The sequence below is a fragment of the Ambystoma mexicanum genome, chromosome 5p, assembly GCF_040938575.1.
Source record: "Ambystoma mexicanum isolate Mex_15411 chromosome 5p, UKY_AmexF1_1, whole genome shotgun sequence".
Taxonomy (NCBI): Eukaryota; Metazoa; Chordata; class Amphibia; order Caudata; family Ambystomatidae; genus Ambystoma; species Ambystoma mexicanum.
The window spans coordinates 505,638,341-505,657,081 of record NC_090930.1 but is presented as its reverse complement, the minus strand read 5'-3'; the positions used below and the strand labels follow the sequence as shown (position 1 = coordinate 505,657,081).

Below are 18,741 nucleotides of genomic sequence, written 5' to 3'. Positions count from 1 at the left end.
AGGCAGAATCATATGCAGTACCCTTTGGGAACACCACACACAATTAAAACTACAAGTGACAGTACAAATTCACCTTTGGTACAAGCCTGTACTACACAGTAAAGTGGTAGCGATGGCTGAGCAGCCAGACCTATCTCAAGAATAAAGTGAGCAGTATCAATAGTTACACAAAGGACAGCAATGGTTCAAACAAACACTTACTCAAGGTTTCTGAGTAAAAGAATGTGCATTTATTTACACATCAGTTATAAAACATTTCACTGTTATCAAACAGTTGAAACATCACAATCTTAATACACTACACCACCCCCAATAGATTCTGGACAAGTTAAGCTCAAAATAAAGAGTGAGCAAAATGGCACTCCAGCAATTAAAAAGGGAGGGAAAGACAAAGTTAGACAAAAGTTGAGCAGCACTAACAAGTAAGTAAGCAGGGCAATCTAGAAAAAGTAACTACAGTGAGGAAATCAAATCAAGAGGCCTAGGTCAAAGTCTTGGCAGAGGATCACACAGTTCAGAGTAGTTTGTGGTTAAGTCTTTGCCAAGAGTTCAGAACGAAGTTGGTTGGGCGAAAAGTTACTTTAAAGAATAGATAAGGACAAGCCCTCGGATTGGCAAAAGATTTCAAACACTTTTACCGCAGTCGGACGGAACAAATGACCGGATTTGAACAGTACCTTAAATGGAGAAGGAGGTTGTGGCTGAGGCAGATGTTCCTGGCAGGTCCTGCAGGCTCACGGTTCCTGAAGCGACTGTCGGACTGACATGAAATAGGAAGACTGGAGGGTCCTGCACTGCCTAGGGAAGAAACCAGCAGAAGAGCAAAGCAACAAATAAAAGGTACGTTCCTTAAAACCCAAGCAGGGTCCAATCCTCCTGGCTATCCGGTTCACTGTAGCTGTGCACAGCAAATTCAACCCTGTCGTTGAAGTTTCGAGATTCGCACCCGCAGCAGGGCTTCACCGGGAGGTTTAGTCGCGGTAGAGGTCCTCTTCTGTCAGCTTCTCTTCGGTTCTCTCGATTGTGGCGACTCTGCCTTCTGAGTCCCAGAGACTTGCTTTTTATGCAGCTTTCCCCCATTCACACAGCCTGGCTGTCAATCACACGGCAGGGTGCGACATGGTTCTCCAAGGAGACCCTGTGCAGGGAGTCTCAAACCCCGCCCTCACATCCTGTCCCCCTCAGACATTCAGGCGCGTAAGGATGCTTTCTGTGCAGAAGCCCGCCAAAGGTCGGCGAACAAAGGAATCAAACCAGGTTTGGCACGCAGAGTAAAACATGAGAAATACTTTTACAAAAAGAAATGGCTAATAAACCCAGCCGGAACCGTATAAAAGTAAATATGGTCCAGCGGGTTTAAGTTCGAGGTTACAAAGATAGCCTTGGTATTGTTTTAGGCTATTTAAAATAACCGCAGTAGGAACAATAGTGAAGATACCACTGCCACCAGCCAAATCTTAATGAAAAGGGAACGAAATAATGTTCCATGAGAAACAGACAAAAAGGGATAACTATTAACCCTTTCCAGAACTCTATGTACGATAGTTTGTACTGGGTCTGTGGATTTAAAAAGACTAATAAAGTCAGTGGCAACTTTACATGTTCTGGGAGACAGTAGTCAGTCCCAGAAAATGGAGTTTAAAGTGGGAAGTCTGAAAAAGACAACCCTGTGTCACTGCACTGAAGGTGCTGTGTAACACACAGTAATGCTGTGTAACTCACAGTAAAAAGATGATGCCTATGGAGTAGGTGAGGCTCCACAGTCCATGAACACAAGAAAATGTTAAACACACACAGCAAAACACATGCAAGAGTGGGAAAAAAGGCTCACACTCTTACCAGGTGAAACAAATAAATCCTAGAAATCCAGCAAAGCTGCTGAGGGACTCAGTAGGTAAGGGAAATTAGCCATTCTGGAGAATTCTCCCTAACACACAGATAGAGAGATGCACTTTGGAACTCGCCTAGCAAGAAGACCACAGTGCAGGGGGATTTTTTTGGATGACATTTACGCTCACTACATAGAATTGTCTCAAACACATTAAACAATAGATTATGTTTAAATCACAACGGTTTTCAGCAGGCCTTAAAATCGCTCATGAGTGGCTAGTCAAATGTGAAAAAAACTGCTGGTTCCACAACCTGAAAGCAAAAATGAAGACTTGTGAGCCTCCGTTGGCAAAAATAATTCAGGAGAGGGTAGTCCCAGCATTGAGACGGCAAAATATCGCCTGACGGAGTGTCTTTCCCTTTATAGGTTGAGACAACAAGCGTTATGTTCAGCAGGCATGGTCGGGAACGACAATGAAGAAGATTTGGTAATAGTGACGCATGTAGCTCTTTGGAAGGATATGTTACCAATTTTGTACAGATTTGGCCTTTCGGCTTCTCTGTCTTAGGGGGCAGGGGGAATGTAATGTGGATGTAAATAATGATTAATGAATTGGAATGTGATGGTGTTGTTAGTTTTATTTAAATGTAATGTATTAAAAGTTGTTTTTTCAACTGTACAATACTAAACATAAATACAAAAAACAAAAAATAAAAACTTCAGTTTATGGCAAGAACGTTAACAACTTAAGTGCTCGAGGGATGTAAGGATTTCCAATTAAATTCAGGTTCAAAATATACACCCTCAGCACTTCAGGGCTTGGTGACAACATACATATTTGGGTTTCAATTATTTGGTGGCAGCACCCTTACAGCACTCAAAAGTGATTTACCCTGCATAAAAGACAATGGCCCTCATTACGACCCTGGCGGAGTGGGTTTACGCCAGCGGTATTCGCGGCGGACCCGTCCGCCCTACTACGAGTTCCCGTAGCGCCATGGAGCGGTTTCCGCCTGGTTTTTCCGGGCGGAGAAATCCATGGCGCTACGGGACCTTGTTGTTAATTACGCCACCGTATTTTACGGTGGCGTAATTAACGCCTTCCCCACTCCCATTATACCCTATGGGGCAGAAATGGGAATGGGGAAGGGTAAAATGGGGAATGGGGATTTACCGCCCCGCCAAGGTCGGAATGGGGCGGTAAATCCGCCAACCCCCATGGCGGTATCGGCAGCTTTCCGCCGTGCTCCATGGTGCATATTGCACCACGATTTCCGCCAGGGTCGTAATGAGGGCCAATGTGTTATTCAAAAAGCAACTAAAGTGGGCTTTTCAGAAAATATTGCATTGACTGGCATTTGCAAAGAATGGCGATCAGACAAATAGTCATCTTCTGGACTTGCAGTGGTGTAATTCTAACATTGCTGCCCTCAAACTTCCCAGATCCTGCCACATCTCCTCTCACAGACAGAACACCAATTGGCTATCCATCCGTGACAGAATCACACTATGCACCTTGGCCATCACACACAAATGCCTCACAAACTCAGCTCCGAAATACATGGCGAACAAATTCTGCAAACACCAACCTACAAGCACTACCAGTTCATCTCATTCCCACAACCTGATGGTACCGAGATTCAATCTCAAAATAGCCGGAGGAGCTAGCTTCCCAGTACATGCTGCCAAATGCTGGAATTCCATTCCCATCCCCCTCAGACAGGAACCTTCCTTCCTCACCTTTAAAGCCAACATAAAAAATTGGCTGAGCAAGAAGTCTCTACACTAAGAGACCTCACCACGTAAACTCACCACTGCTTATTTATGATTTGCCACTCTTTTGTCTGTCATGACTTATGATCTGTTAATCATTTGTCTGTCATACCAAACTCTATGCCTTTGATCTCATACCGGACCCACCTGTAAACAGGGTCCCTGTCTGTTTTTTATATTTGTAACATGAATGTATGGCACTTCTCTGTATGTAACCACCAAGTTTCTCAAGGGCCCAGTTACCCCAGGGTTTGGTGCGCAATCCAAATAATAAACAAATACAAATTGCAAAGGGTACAGAAAAAATAAAGAAGCACGAATATAGGGAATATATATACTGTATTTTACTGCTGTAGTTACAATGCTACCTACAGCTATTTTCAAATTGCAGTTCTTTAATGTGCTCTACTCAGATGTTGCCAAATGTATACATATTTACCATTGGCATAAGCATGGTCGCAAAAAGTAGTCAATTTTATAGTAAAGTATATTCAACTCTTAACACAGACCCTCACATAGATCAGGATATACTCATATACCCTCAACATTATTTGAATCTGGTGTTGGAGAAGCCCTGTGTACATATATATTATAGATTTTGGTGTACAAGCAAACATTTCAAGTACTTCTTTTGAACTGCAAGGAACTGTATTGTCCATAAAGTTGTACAAGAAAACACAAAGTTAATAGGTTTGAAATATTGTGTGGTCCTGTGCTACAACAAGCTCAAGCAGGACTTCAAATTGGCAGCAGCTTGTTTGAACATCGCATACCAATCTCATGGACAGTAAATATGAACTTATCATAGTTAACATTTCAAATGTGTGTTCGTGCAATGTGACAGTGGAGATTCTTTTCATTTGCTATACTTCAGCGCTGAGGCATTTTGGGTAAAGCAATCCAAATTCTTCCTGCCATCCAAATTTGATATCTGTAAAAATGGGGTGCTGAATTCAGAGCTGTTGCCACTGACCACACTGCGCAAGCGATGGAGGAGTGCTTCCCTAGCGCATGCCGCTTCTATATTCTGTTCTTGGGATATCTGCCAACTTATCTGATTAACATTATTGATCAAAAAGCTAGAAGAAAGTAATTTTGTTGGGGAACTACAGAGGCACAGGTTGTCCGCCAGCAACTGTTTATAGAAGTCTTCCAACTTCTTCTCAATGCAAATGTTCAACAAGGAATTGGAGATGGGCTGGTCCTGAAAAATAGAGACTTTGTCCTTGCCCTCATCGTTGGTGAGACCCTTCGCAGCCAGTGGCTGCTGCATAGCACTGATGTTTGGGGAATGACCCGCTGATATATCCCTGGATAGCAAAATGGGGCCATCTGCTGTTTCACACTCCTGATCCAGGATGCACCCAGAATCATGCACGCAACCCACCTGATCTCCTCCAATGAGTAAGTCTGGATAGTTTGCGCAAATATTTGTACACGATGACCAGGATGTATAGAGGTCCAGCTGTTTGTCATTGTTTCGCTGTCCCCTAGGTATATGTCGGGCCTCAGATATATGAACAGTCGGGGGTGTATTGACTTGGCCTCTTGATGCCAGTTCTGCTGGCTTCAAAAGAGGCTTCTCTTCCTTCCTGGATACATAACACTTGCTCTCTTGTTGAAAAGTCGGTTTGCCAGTTTTCAAACCATCTACGTCTGAGGCAGTCACAAGCTCATCTTTCCAGGTCTCTGGTTTTTTCCTATTCACTTTCTTTTTCTGGCATTTGTGACTTCTATATGTACTTTTATTTTGGCCATCTTCATATAAAAATCCAGAGAGTAAGCCTTCTGCTAGCATCTCAAATACAGTTAGCTGAAACGCAGAGTCAGGATTCCTGAAAGTAAGAAAATAATAGGGATTTAAGTGAATGCATGTATAAGTCTCCATCTTTATCCCATCCAATCTGACAACATCCTAGACTCATGTCCACCCATCCCCTGTTGACTCATCTAGATCCATGTTTTCCTCTGAAATAATACCTTCCCTTGGCAGCCCCATCTTGATTGGCCAAGACCATTTTTAAATCCATATATTTGTTAAAAAAGAAAGTTTCATTCATCCCTTCTCATGGGCGTTTAGTAAAAGTGCCCTACATGCTAAGTTAATTCTGCTTCATGTAACTAGCTGCATTCCTGTCCTGTCAAGAAGTCCAAAGTAAAGACATTGATATTAATGCAATGTTTTGTGACACATTCCAATTCAACAAATCTCCGGTATGGTGTTTGGAAATTTATGATTCATGCAAACATTATTGCAATCATTATTATTAGTAGTTGTATAACAATTATTATTATTAGAAGTAGTAGCAGCAGCAGTATCATAGAAGTAGTAGTAAAAGATATAGAAGAAGTAGTAGTCGTGGTAGGAGCAGAAGTACTAGTAGTAGTGGTATAGTGGTAGTAGTATTATTTCAAAGGGCCTTCAACTAGCAATCACATTTTTTCGGAAATTTGCTGTTGGAGACCTGAAGAAGAATTTACTTGGAATTTAGAAGAATTTCCAACCTTAACAAAACCTTCATCACCAAAGACCGACCAACTGTTTCATAACATCAGGAACCAGACTAATTAAATTAACCACCTCACAAGCTACTGGATATTTTGCATCCACCCACATCGACAACTTTCCAACAAAAACAGACCAAATATTAGCACATGTTCCATGGAAAGAAACAATGCAATACAGCTAACAAAAGTAAAACGAGACCCAGAGGATGACCAGATAAATTTCAGACTGATTCAATACCCGATTCATCTCGAAGCACAGAACGGACATTCATGAAATTCTGAGCAAATAAGACCTGAAATACTCTTCAAACTGGAAACATGGTTATCAAAGGACTTTAAGGTAATTGCCTACAAATTAATTCCCAAGAAATGTAGACTCATCGAAGCCGATTGCACTGAAGCGGAGGAGGTAACTACTTCAATATCTCGATTCCATGCTACTAAGACTTCCTGCATTGCAAAGGACTCCTGGTGCACCTAGCACTCAATCATCAAACCATTCTTGCTTTCCCTCTCCTTTACATATCTCCTTCATACTAGCCAGCCTTTTCCAAAAATATTGCTGACTTAATCACCAACCTTGTCATAGAACAAAAATACTTAACTGTCCTCTGTGATTCATAATCTGGTTAGAAGAACAAACATAATCTACTTCCAGAAGTCTGAGTCCTTAAATGGTTGTTTTCCCCATTAAACAAATGGTAAAAGGAGCTACGCATTTGGCAGGCTACAAGCCCAGCACAATTTTCTGTGAAGAAGATGTGAGGACCACCTCCTCAACCATTTAGATACTGCAGAGGGATCACCTAATGATACCTTTTACTTTAAGTAAACCAACGCACAACCTCCTTACACACATGCACCATAAAACAACTGCCAGAAGCACGAAAACTGTAAACCATGATGAGCTTGGATGAACAAAGTCAAACCACCAAGAGTTGGACCTGTTACTACAAGAAAAAAACAAAGCAACAATTCAAAACCGATATCTGAGGCTCTCTGCATCCTCATTCTACCAGAACCGATCACCTTGTCGGAAAAAAGAAAGCAGGTAGATGGTTCACATCCCACCTCAGAACTCTGAAAAAGACAAACTGAATACTAGGATGAAACAGAGAAGAAACATTACAGTCAAGAAAACAAAACAGCGTATCAAAGGGAGACACTCTATTACAAAGTGCACATCCTCAAATAAAAGAAGCTTCGTTATTCCAAACGTATCAACTAGGATGAAACAGAGAAAGAACTACACCAAATCATCAAGATGACAAATGTTGCTTCTTGCATCACAGCAGCAGAGCAGTAACCCCAACCAAAACATACTGTGCAAAGTTATCACCGACAACTTCAGAAATAAAGTTTCAATTATACAACAGTCAATTAGCACAGTGATCAGAAATAAAAGGAACATTCTCCAGACAACAACTAAACTCAATCCCTCAAAGGACCAGATTCTCACCGCTATCTGAATCAGACTTTAAAAAACTGGTGATCCTAAGCAAAAAAACAGCTCTCTGTAAGACCTCTGCCACTGAATATCGACAAACAGATTGTCACCAATAAAACACTGACTAGCTTCTTTCACCAACTGATTTGCTGCTCACTTGAAACCAGCATTGCAACAAATGCATTTAAAACTTCCTAGGTCAAACCTCTTCTAAAAACTCTGCTGGAGACCCAGAAGTCTGCTCCTATTACTGGCCTCTCAAATATACCATACCCTGCTAAAATTCTAGAAAGCTCAATTCACACTCTAATGTTGGGACACATAATAGAATGTAATCACATATAATTACTCACAAGTTTGCTTCAGACGTATGAGAGGCACAGAAACAGCACTTCCATCTGGTATTACCTCAGAATAGCTGTGGACTAAAATACCAATCAGCATTTGTTTGTTAGAGCATCTCCAGATTCTACAGAAAGCTGCAGCACGCCTAGCCCTGGGAGCACAGAGGCTAGCTCATTCTCCCTTTTTGCTACAACAACTTCATTGCCATCCTATGAAAAGCTGTATTGACTTTAAAGTTTTGAGCATCGTACATTGTGCGATTCATCAATCGAGCGCACTCAATCTTTAATCTAAATTAGCGCGCTATATCCCTTCGATACCCCTGCGATCTTTATCATAGTTTCAATTGAAGATCCTGTTTTTTTCTTAAAGCACGTTTAGCTGGTCGCTTTCTTTCCGGTCTTGCTCCTGCATTGTGGAACTCTCTTCCTTCTGAATTATGAGAGATCTCAGAACACTTGAGCTTTCGTAAAGCTGTGATTCACAGCCTGTGAAGACTTATTTGTTTTAGTGGTCGTGGTCTCAGAGCATTGTTCTCTCCAATATTGCTTTTTGAGGTCCTACATGCCTTTCGGCGATAGTTCATGCCTTAGAAATCCTGATACAATACAATACAATACAATTCAAACTACTTGACATCTCAGGGGCCTTGGACACTGTCAAACAAAGTGCATCAATCAGACATGGTACTAGGATTCGGATGAGAGAGTCAAGGTAATGCAACAGATTACTAATGAATACTCGGACTAAGAATAGGGAGGAAGAGTAATGAAATCAGTTACAAATTGGGGTAATGGGATTCACAATATGGAGCAACAGATTACTGATGTGGTACGTGGATAAAGAGGAGAGAAGCAGGTAATGAAATACTGGTACAAGGAAGAGAGGTGGTGATAATGTAACAGATTACTAGTGGGGTACTAGGAGGATGAAGAGGGATGTGGGGGTAATGCAGTAGATTACCATTGGGGTATTTGGACAAGGAAGAGGGAGGTGAGGGAATGCAATGGATAAAACATGGGGTACTTGGAAGAGGAAGTGGGAGGTGGGATAATGGAACAATGAAGAAGGATTTGGGGCAATGTAACTGATTACTATTGGTATTCTGGGATGAGGAAGAACAATGTGGCAGCAATGTAATGGATAACTATTGGGGTACTGGGACGAGGTATAGCAAGGTGGCTGTAATGTACTGGATTACTAATGGGGTACTGGGACGAGGAGGAGAGAGGCAGGGGTAAAATAAATTATATGCAAAAATTGACTACAAAGATGAGGAAAAGGCAGGTAACAGTAATGTAACAGATCACTAATGGGTTACTGGGACGAGGAAAAGGGAGGTTGGGTTAATGCATCAGCTAACTATTGGTGTACTGAGACAAGGAAGAATTTGGTGGGGATACTGACGTAGTGGGAAGAGAAGGAGGGGGCTAGGGTAATGGAATACTGATAGGAAGAAGAGGAAGGTGGCGATAATTTAACATATTAGTAATGGGGTAATTAGAGGAGGAATAAGGAGTTGAGGGTAATGCACCATATGTCCATTGCTGTACTGAGGCAAGGAAGGAGGAGGTGAGGGTAATGGAACAGATTACTAATGTATTAATGGGACGAGGAATAGGGACACATGTGCAATGCAGCAGATTTTGAATGGGATAATGGAACTAGGAAGAGGGAGGTGAAAGTAATGGACTACTGGAACAATGAAGAAGGATGTGGGGGTAATGAAATGGATTACTAATGAGGTACTGGGATGCGGAAGAGGAATGTGAGGATAATGGATTACTGGGACAAGGAGGAGAGGGCAAGTGTAATGGAGTATTGGTATGAGGGAGAGGCAGGTAGTGATAATGTAATAGATTACTAATGGGGTACTGAAATAAGGGAGGAGTATCAGAGGGTAATGCAACATATTACTAATGGGTAATGGGTCGAGGAAGGGAGGTAGGGGTAATGGAGTACTAGGAGGTGAACAAAGAAGTGTGTGTAATGTAGTAATGGGAGGGGGAAGAGGGATATGATGGTAATGTTATGGATTTCTAATATGGCTGGTTTGAGGATGAGGGAGGTGATGGTAAAGGTTGAATTATTAATGGGGTTTTGGGAAAAGGAATAGATAGGTGGTGGTAATGCAACAGTTTACTATTGGGGTAGAGGGACGAGAAAGAAGGAGGTCAGGGTAATGGAGTACTGGACGAGGAAGACAGAGTTGAGTTTAATGAAATGGATTATTAGTGGGTTACTTAAATAAGGAGAGGGAGGTGCTGATAAAGGTAGGATTACTAATGTGGAACTGGAATGAGGAAGTGGGCGGTACAGGTAATGCAACAGATTACTAATGGTGATCTGGGATGAGGACAAGGGCGGTGAGGGAATGAAGAGTTCTTCACTGCTGCTGTGCAGAGAAATCGAGATCTTTAATCAAAGCAAAGGATACTGAACACCTGCATCAGCACCACTCTACGTATGTTGCAGACTTTTTTTTCATTAAACAAATGAAAGTTTTTAAAGGTCATCCACCACCCCCAAACAAAAATAGTCACCTAATACTACCCTCCCCCACATTTTAGGTTTATTTAGGAAGCAATCCCTCTATTTTATTAATAATAAAAAACGGCATTGCTTCCTAAATTAACTTGAAATACTCACTTCCCCTAACTAGCCATTACATTGCTTGCCACATCTCAATATTTTATATGTGTCAAGTATTTACTCTTTTACCTCTCAAAACAAATTGAGATTCAGATCTAGATCTCGGATAAAATGCTAGGGAAGAAAACAAATCTACACTATCCCATACAACGATCCTTGAGAAATCTTCCTCTGTTACCCTGCCCAAAACAACCCCACTCATACCTCTGATATCATTTTAGGTCCAATAATACAAAAAAAGAAATCTAGATTTGAATCTCAATTTTCAAGGTGGTGGATTCTAAGAAATGAAAAGTCTTGGCTCCAGCATTGCATCATGGGAGATATAACTAAATTTTTTTGGTACTGGGGGCACCCTGCACTACACCACATAAAATAAAAACAACTAGGCAGGTTTATGTCAAACCAACAAGGGATTCCTTCGAGCGCACTGTGCACAACTTGTTTCGTATTTGGAGAACATCAGTCCAGCAGTTGGGATATGCATGTAAGCAAATATTGAAGATTCTGCTTACGGGAAAACCCGTACAAAAAGGGGAAAACACACCCTTTTTTTTACCTTTTATATCTTTGAACCGTAGCACAGATTTGCATGAAAGTTCCCAGCTGTAGGGAGGCCAGGTCTGATATCCTAGTTGGTAAATTTCATACTGATCTGTCCTACATTAAACATTGATTCTTTGCATTTCCTATGGATGATAGGCTTGCCTTTAACTATAGGGTGACTATATAATATATAAATATATATATATATATATATATACATATATATATATATATATATATATGTCCACAAAAACTACAGTTGAGAGAGTTAGGGCGAGCTGAGTTATCGCAACAAAAACTTTGAAATTCAGCGGGTGTGGAAAGTGATGACCATCTTAACTCAGTGTTCCCCAGGAGATGTCCCCCATGATGTTATTTTGTATGTCTCTTCTCCAATATCATGTAAGTGCTCATGGGCTTTGCAACAGTGGGAAAGTGAGTTAAGATGGTCATCACTACCCACAGCCAATAAATTGGTTTTGTTGCAATAAATCAGTTCACATTTACTGTCTCTTAACTAAGTTGTTTTCAGTGAATTTTAAGGGTTTTGTTATGCTATATTTTCTCCAGGGAACTCTAGCTATGGTGTTCGGCTGTGGCCACTGTACATGCTGCAACAGCGACTTAAAAAAAGGAAAGTCCCTCGGCCTAAAAGCTCACCTTAATGGTCTCTTAACTAAAGTTCTTTCGCTGAATTTCAAGGCTTTTGTTATATCATCCCTCCTCATGATAACATTTTAGCACTTTTAATTTTCTGCTTCCCCCAATATTACCGCTCAGCTTCTCTACTGCACTGGAGCATAGGAGATATAAAAAAGCTTTTAGCGGCCTGGGGGCACCTGCTTCTCCATTGATTATTTTAAAACTACTATACAGGTTTACCCCAAACCATCAAAAGGCACATCTATGGCTCTTTGTGCCCAAGTTGTTTCCATTTGGTCCAAATCCGTCTAGTGCTTTTTCCGCTACATATGTTGAATCAATGCACTTTTTCTCTATGGAAAAAGGAAGGGGACCACGCTGAAAAATATCAAGTTTGCGGGGTGGGCCCTCGACAAATACATCAGGTGAGTCTAAAGTTATTATCAATAGAATTATGGGAAAGGAATTTGGGGAAAAAATATAAATGTATTTATATATATTATAGTGTTGAAACCCGCGATCCTATACTCAAGGTGAAACCTGTTTAGAGTTTTCCCAAAATTCTTTTGCTAATAAATTTTGACTTGCTTGACGGATTTGAATAAAAAGGTTTGTCCCAAGCCCCTCCAAACTGGACATTTTGGGGGAAATGTGTCAACAGGTGGAAACACGATTAATAAAACAAAAAATGCTCTTTTAAGACCACATCCCATTAATTTTTCCATAGATGAAAAGTGCTTTGATTGAAACCCATACTGTGAAAACCACTGAGCGCAAAGTGTTATAGATGTGACTTTTGGTGGTTTGGGGTAAATCTGTCCAGTAATTTTGAAAATATGTGACAGAGATGCTCTCAACCTTTTTTTATATATCACTCATAGTTCTTTGCAGCAGAGAGGCTGAGAGCCGCCCTGTAGAATATATATATATACCCACATGAAAAACCAATTCTGCTCTAGATTTTGGTATATATGTATGAGTTTGGTACTGCACAACCATTTCTATTCTGCAAGAAAATGAATCTGTGTGCGCCAAGGTGCAAATAGATGACAAAATAAGGCCTGTCTGTCTGGAGATAGATTATTAATGAGATTTTGCTCTTATACCTCCCTTTTACCTTGTGTCGACAAATTTCTAAATGTTCACGGCAGAGCTATATTCCATGAATTTTGCATATTGGTGGGACAATGAAAAGGTCAGTGGCAACACTGATTTGCTTTAACTCTGACAATCCATCTAAGGACCATTAACAAAACTCATAGAACAAGCAAACGTTCACCCAGGCCTCTGTTATCTTTACACACTCATAACACCAGCTACCGACCAAGCCCCCTCCATAGATAACTGCACAGATTGTATTCATTGCCCCATCCATTCTTCTATTTAGCCCACACCTTTCCTCCTTTGTCAGACTCATTCTTTCATCAACTGTCTATTCTTTTTTTTTTCTTTTTTCTCACATGTTTTTGTACCACACTTACCCTGGTTTACACCTATTACATTTCTGTACTGTCCACCTTAACATTCCTTCTATTCTTACACTTAAAGGGCACCTTCCCACTGCTCAATGTTTACCCCTTTTCTCCTCAAATACTTAAGTGACTCTCCACATTTTATCATGTGGCCTAGCATTTTCTCTTTCCCTTTCCCCGTGATGTGGTCCTGGCTGTTTTTTTTTCTCAGAAAACACCCTTCCCTATTTTTCTCTTTCGCACCCACCTTATTATGGAATGGCTGCATTCCTGGGCTCCTTTAATGCTCACATCAGCCACAGGAGACATGGGCCTATGCTCCCGTCTGATCTCCACTGGCACATGGCAGGAGACATTGGTACCATTCCACATGCAGTTTAGATTTTCTTCTCTCATGTCACTGCAGCTGAACATTGAGGTAAGACATTTACTGCACACTGTCCTGCATAATGCCCTTGTTCTTCTTGATAGGCGTATGTAGTGGTAGTGTGGCATGAACCTATAATGCATTCACTCCTGCTGCTCCTCCTACTCACCGCTTTTTCCAATCACGCTACAAATTCCTCTTTTCCTATCCCTGTTATAAAACTCACGTCTCGAAACTCCCACTGCTGCATCTCTCTTGCACCTCCTACTTCTAACAAGCAATAACAGCTTGTTTAATTATGTGTTGATTTTGCCAACGGTACTTTATTTTGGACAACCAAGATTCACAGACTTTACCACGTCCAGGATTCAGCTGAAAAGTGATTGCCTGACCTACTAGGAAGCACACACATCAGCACTGAAATAGTGTCTGAAGTGCAGAAGACAACTTTGTGAGAAGCACTACATTGCCCATTGCCAGCACTATCACTGCAAGTCTGTGCCATCAAACACCTACCGCACATCTCTCACTTTCAAAACGGACACATAGGGAGTAGCTCCTTATCCTTTCGCGCCACTGAACTATTGGCAATTTCCATACAACGCCACTATAGGAAGGGCAGTGAAAACCTCCCACTTCACCAAATGACACCACTTTGGGGTCCACACTGGATCCACTATTCTGTCACTTCTGTCCTTAACACCAAGAGACTACGTCATTGGCAATATAGCGCTCTACAAATCTGCCTAACATTACCATTCAGGTTACCAAGCACTGCAAATGATGTAAGCACAGTGACCCACCGTACTGCCTTGATAGCTGTTTACAGTTCACCTTACATGGGAATAAGTAGTTGCCTGCATTAAAATCGAGATTAGAAGTACCCAATAGCAATCTAGGCTTACCTTCTCAGAATATCACCTTAAATGAGGTCTACTTATTGCGTTCAGGGCAAATGCACCGGGCCCATCCATCGAACTCCAATGCGGCTGTTCACCTTTTGGCTTCTGTTCACTGTGCACGGTGGTCACTGCCAAGAGCTCTTAGAAAGGGAGTTGGCTCCCCTCTCTGCCTGGCGTGTGCAGCAGGAAGAAGCTACCACAGGATGTCCGTGGTCTGACTGTAACGCACAGTGAAATGGCTTCGTTTACTCAAAGAGGATGTGGATATAAGTTCAAGATGCTCCAGGCTGGGGGTAGGCGTTGACTTCTGCACAAGCCTACCATGATTGCGAGGAAGATAAAAAATATCAAGTCAGTGCCATAATGTCACGATCTGTAAACCACATTTCAACACACTTTGGAAAAAGGAAGTGAACATAATTTCCAGTAAAACGCTTAGGCAACCTTAAACATCTGATGTGTTTAATTTTAATATATCGATGATTACAGGTCTGTATACAAATAAACAAGACAACGTACTGACTGAGGAAGCTAGGTTTTTTCATTGCTTATCTAAACCCTACTTAACTTGGGGCTATAGGCAGCATATTGTCTATCTGCCTTTTGTTAATGTTTTTCTTTGGACTGCATCCTTTCATCCAGACCATTAATCTGTCCCTACATTTAATCTGTGCTACTCAGATCACTTCATCAGGCATAGGAAGAATTAAGCTCTTGGGGAAAAACAGTGCACATCTCTCTCTCACTTCATATATATACTTATACATATATTACACGACCACACTAGTGGCCGTGTAGTTATGGTTAAATTGCTAATCCCATAGGAAAAGCACTTTTTGGGCAGCTTATAACTTCGCTCACCCTGGACGAATCCCCACTAAACTTTGCAAAAAAAAAAGTATATGGCCCACTCTGAATTTTTTTTGCTAGGTTTGGTGATGTTTGGTGCAGGTGGCGCAAAGTTATAGGTGGGGTCCCAACATTTCTTTTTTTCCCATAGACTGAATGGGAAAAAAACTTTGCTCACGCCTACAGCCTAAACCACTGGATGGATTTTCACCAAATCTGCAGCAGGAGCAGCGGCTTGGTCCCGAGAGCGTGATTTTGTAAATTTGGTGAAAATCTGTCCAGTATTTTTTTTAAAGCGACCAAAAAAGTAGGTCACAAAAAATTAGTGATATCTGCGTCCGCTCCGCGGACACACTTCCCCGTTCGCTCGGCGGACAGGACACCGATTGGTTAATCGGCTTGTGTCCTGTCTGCAGACATGCAACGTGTTCGCTAATTGGATGGTGAAGAGCGTGAAGTGTGTCAGATTTTTGGAAACACCCGCCATCTTGGATTCACAGACATCTGCCGGATGTCCGCAGACATTGCGGTAAAAACATATTAAAAAACACAACATTGCACATGTCAAATTTATCAAATAATCTCTGGGGAGGCGAGGGGTGATGAGGATGGGATGGGATATGGCTGCAAGAAGCAAATAACGGGTGTTTTTTGCCGCGAAAGTCCACAAACAGTTCGGATGTTTGCGAAAAGTTTGCGGACACCTCAGCATTACAGGGTTGCTGAAATGCAGTTCTTGGATGGCTTATAACTTTGGCATCACTTAATGGAACTTATGAAATTTTGCATGTATAATATTGACCTGATTTTGAGTGAGTATGCAAAGTTTGGTGGGATTCTGTCATAAGGGGGCAAAATTAGAGGGGGCGTCCCAAAATAATGTAAAGGCTTATAAATGAGGTGCCATTTGAAGAATCTACACTTAATTAGGGAAACCAATAATACATTGATATATGAATGTTGTTGCGAAGTTTGGTGGGATTTTGTGAAAAGGGGGCAACATTAGAGGGGAGGGTCCCAAAATAATGTAAAGGCTTATAAATGAGGTGCCATTTGATGAATCTACACTTCAATTGGCAAACTGATAATACATCTAGATATACATGTTTTTGCGAAGTTTGGTGGGATTCTGTCAAGAGGTAGCATAATTAGAGGGGGGTCCCAAATTATTGTAAAGGCTTGTAAATGTGGTGCGATTTGACAAATCTACACAAAGGTTTGCAAAAAAGATTATAGAACTAGATATAGATGTTTTCATAAAGTCTGAATGGATTTGTCAAGTGGGGGCTAGGTTATATGACGATTGTAGGTGCATACATGTGACACTTTTGAAAAAATAAAACATGGGTGGATTTCCAACAAACTTGCGTAAGGAGCATTGGCAAGGACCCACAAGCACGGTTTTGCAAATGTGCCAGTGTTTTATTATTTGACAAGTGTCATAATGTAGCTACAAAAATAGCAGTGTACCTTTAGTGACTGAGGGGTAGCCTGTGGCCATGGGCAGTGGCCAGAATGTCCGGGTCATGGAATAAGGTCATGATCCGGACAATCTGGCTACTGCCCATGACCACAAGGGACATAACATAGGATTAAAGTGGCCATGTCCACCTGGGAATGGCTTTGTGGTAAAGTTATTCAAAATTAGGATAGATCTGAAAGGGAAGAAAAATATGCTTGTGGTAATATGGTCAGGTTCTCTTTTTGCCTTCTGCAGGCTGCCATGGAAAGCGAATAGGGGTCCTGTATGGAACCCTCACCTTCCCTTTCAATGGTGGCCATCTTGGAAAATGATTTTCCTTCCTACACCGGGACGCAGTAGGCGTCCCGGTGTAGGAAGAAAAATCCTCTTTTTTAGCACCCTGGGCTGATAACTTGGGCTGCTGGACCAGTATCCACCGTTCCAGTGCCTGGAACGGACGATGAACGCCACAATATTCCCATTAGCATAACACAAAAAGCAGAGTTAATTCTGCTTCATGTAACTAGCTGCATTCCTGTCCTGTCAAGAAGTCCAAAGTAAAGACATTGATATTGATGCAATGTTTTGTGACACATTCCAATTCAACAAATCTCCGGTATGGTGTTTGGAAATTTATGATTCATGCAAACACTATTACAATCATTATTATTAGTAGTTGTATAACAATTATTATTATTAGAAGTAGTAGCAGCAGCAGTATCATAGAAGTAGTAGTAAAAGATATAGAAGAAGTAGTAGTCGTGGTAGGAGCAGAAGTAGTAGTGGTATAGTGGTAGTAGTATTATTTCAAAGGGCCTTCAACTAGCAATCACATTTTTTCGGAAATTTGCTGTTGGAGACCTGAAGAAGAATTTACTTGGAATTTAGAAGAATTTCCAACCTTAACAAAACCTTCATCACCAAAGACCGACCAACTGTTTCATAACATCAGGAACCAGACTAATTAAATTAACCACCTCACAAGCTACTGGATATTTTGCATCCACCCACATCGACAACTTTCCAACAAAAACAGACCAAATATTAGCACATGTTCCATGGAAAGAAACAATGCAATACAGCTAACAAAAGTAAAACGAGACCCAGAGGATGACCAGATAAATTTCAGACTGATTCAATACCCGATTCATCTCGAAGCACAGAACGGACATTCATGAAATTCTGAGCAAATAAGACCTGAAATACTCTTCAAACTGGAAACATGGTTATCAAAGGACTTTAAGGTAATTGCCTACAAATTAATTCCCAAGAAATGTAGACTCATCGAAGCCGATTGCACTGAAGCGGAGGAGGTAACTACTTCAATATCTCGATTCCATGCTACTAAGACTTCCTGCATTGCAAAGGACTCCTGGTGCACCTAGCACTCAATCATCAAACCATTCTTGCTTTCCCTCTCCTTTACATATCTCCTTCATACTAGCCAGCCTTTTCCGAAAATATTGCTGACTTAATCACCAACCTTGTCATAGAACAAAAATACTTAACTGTCCTCTGTGATTCATAATCTGGTTAGAAGAACAAACATAATCTACCTCCAGAAGTCTGAGTCCTTAAATGGTTGTTTTCCCCATTAAACAAATGGTAAAAGGAGCTACGCATTTGGCAGGCTACAAGCCCAGCACAATTTTCTGTGAAGAAGATGTGAGGACCACCTCCTCAACCATTTAGATACTGCAGAGGGATCACCTAATGATACCTTTTACTTTAAGTAAACCAACGCACAACCTCCTTACACACATGCACCATAAAACAACTGCCAGAAGCACGAAAACTGTAAACCATGATGAGCTTGGATGAACAAAGTCAAACCACCAAGAGTTGGACCTGTTACTACAAGAAAAAAACAAAGCAACAATTCAAAACCGATATCTGAGGCTCTCTGCATCCTCATTCTACCAAAACCCATCACCTTGTCGGAAAA

At 41.2% G+C, this 18,741-nt stretch overlaps 1 protein-coding gene across 1 annotated transcript in view; it reads right to left on the bottom strand.

The window, feature by feature from the left end:
• Nucleotides 1–3,926: 3,926 nt before the first annotated feature.
• The window catches only part of LOC138481049 (TLR adapter interacting with SLC15A4 on the lysosome-like), a 39,216-nt gene continuing 24,401 nt past the window's right edge, over nt 3,927–18,741 (bottom strand). Inside the window, exons 3-4 of the mRNA XM_069612915.1 lie at nt 14,489–14,802; nt 3,927–5,439 (exon numbers count right to left, since the gene is read on the bottom strand). Coding sequence (XP_069469016.1) covers nt 4,461–5,402 — 942 coding nt within the window. The 5' untranslated portion in view covers nt 5,403–5,439; nt 14,489–14,802 and the 3' untranslated portion in view covers nt 3,927–4,460. The remainder of the gene's footprint in view (nt 5,440–14,488; nt 14,803–18,741) is intronic.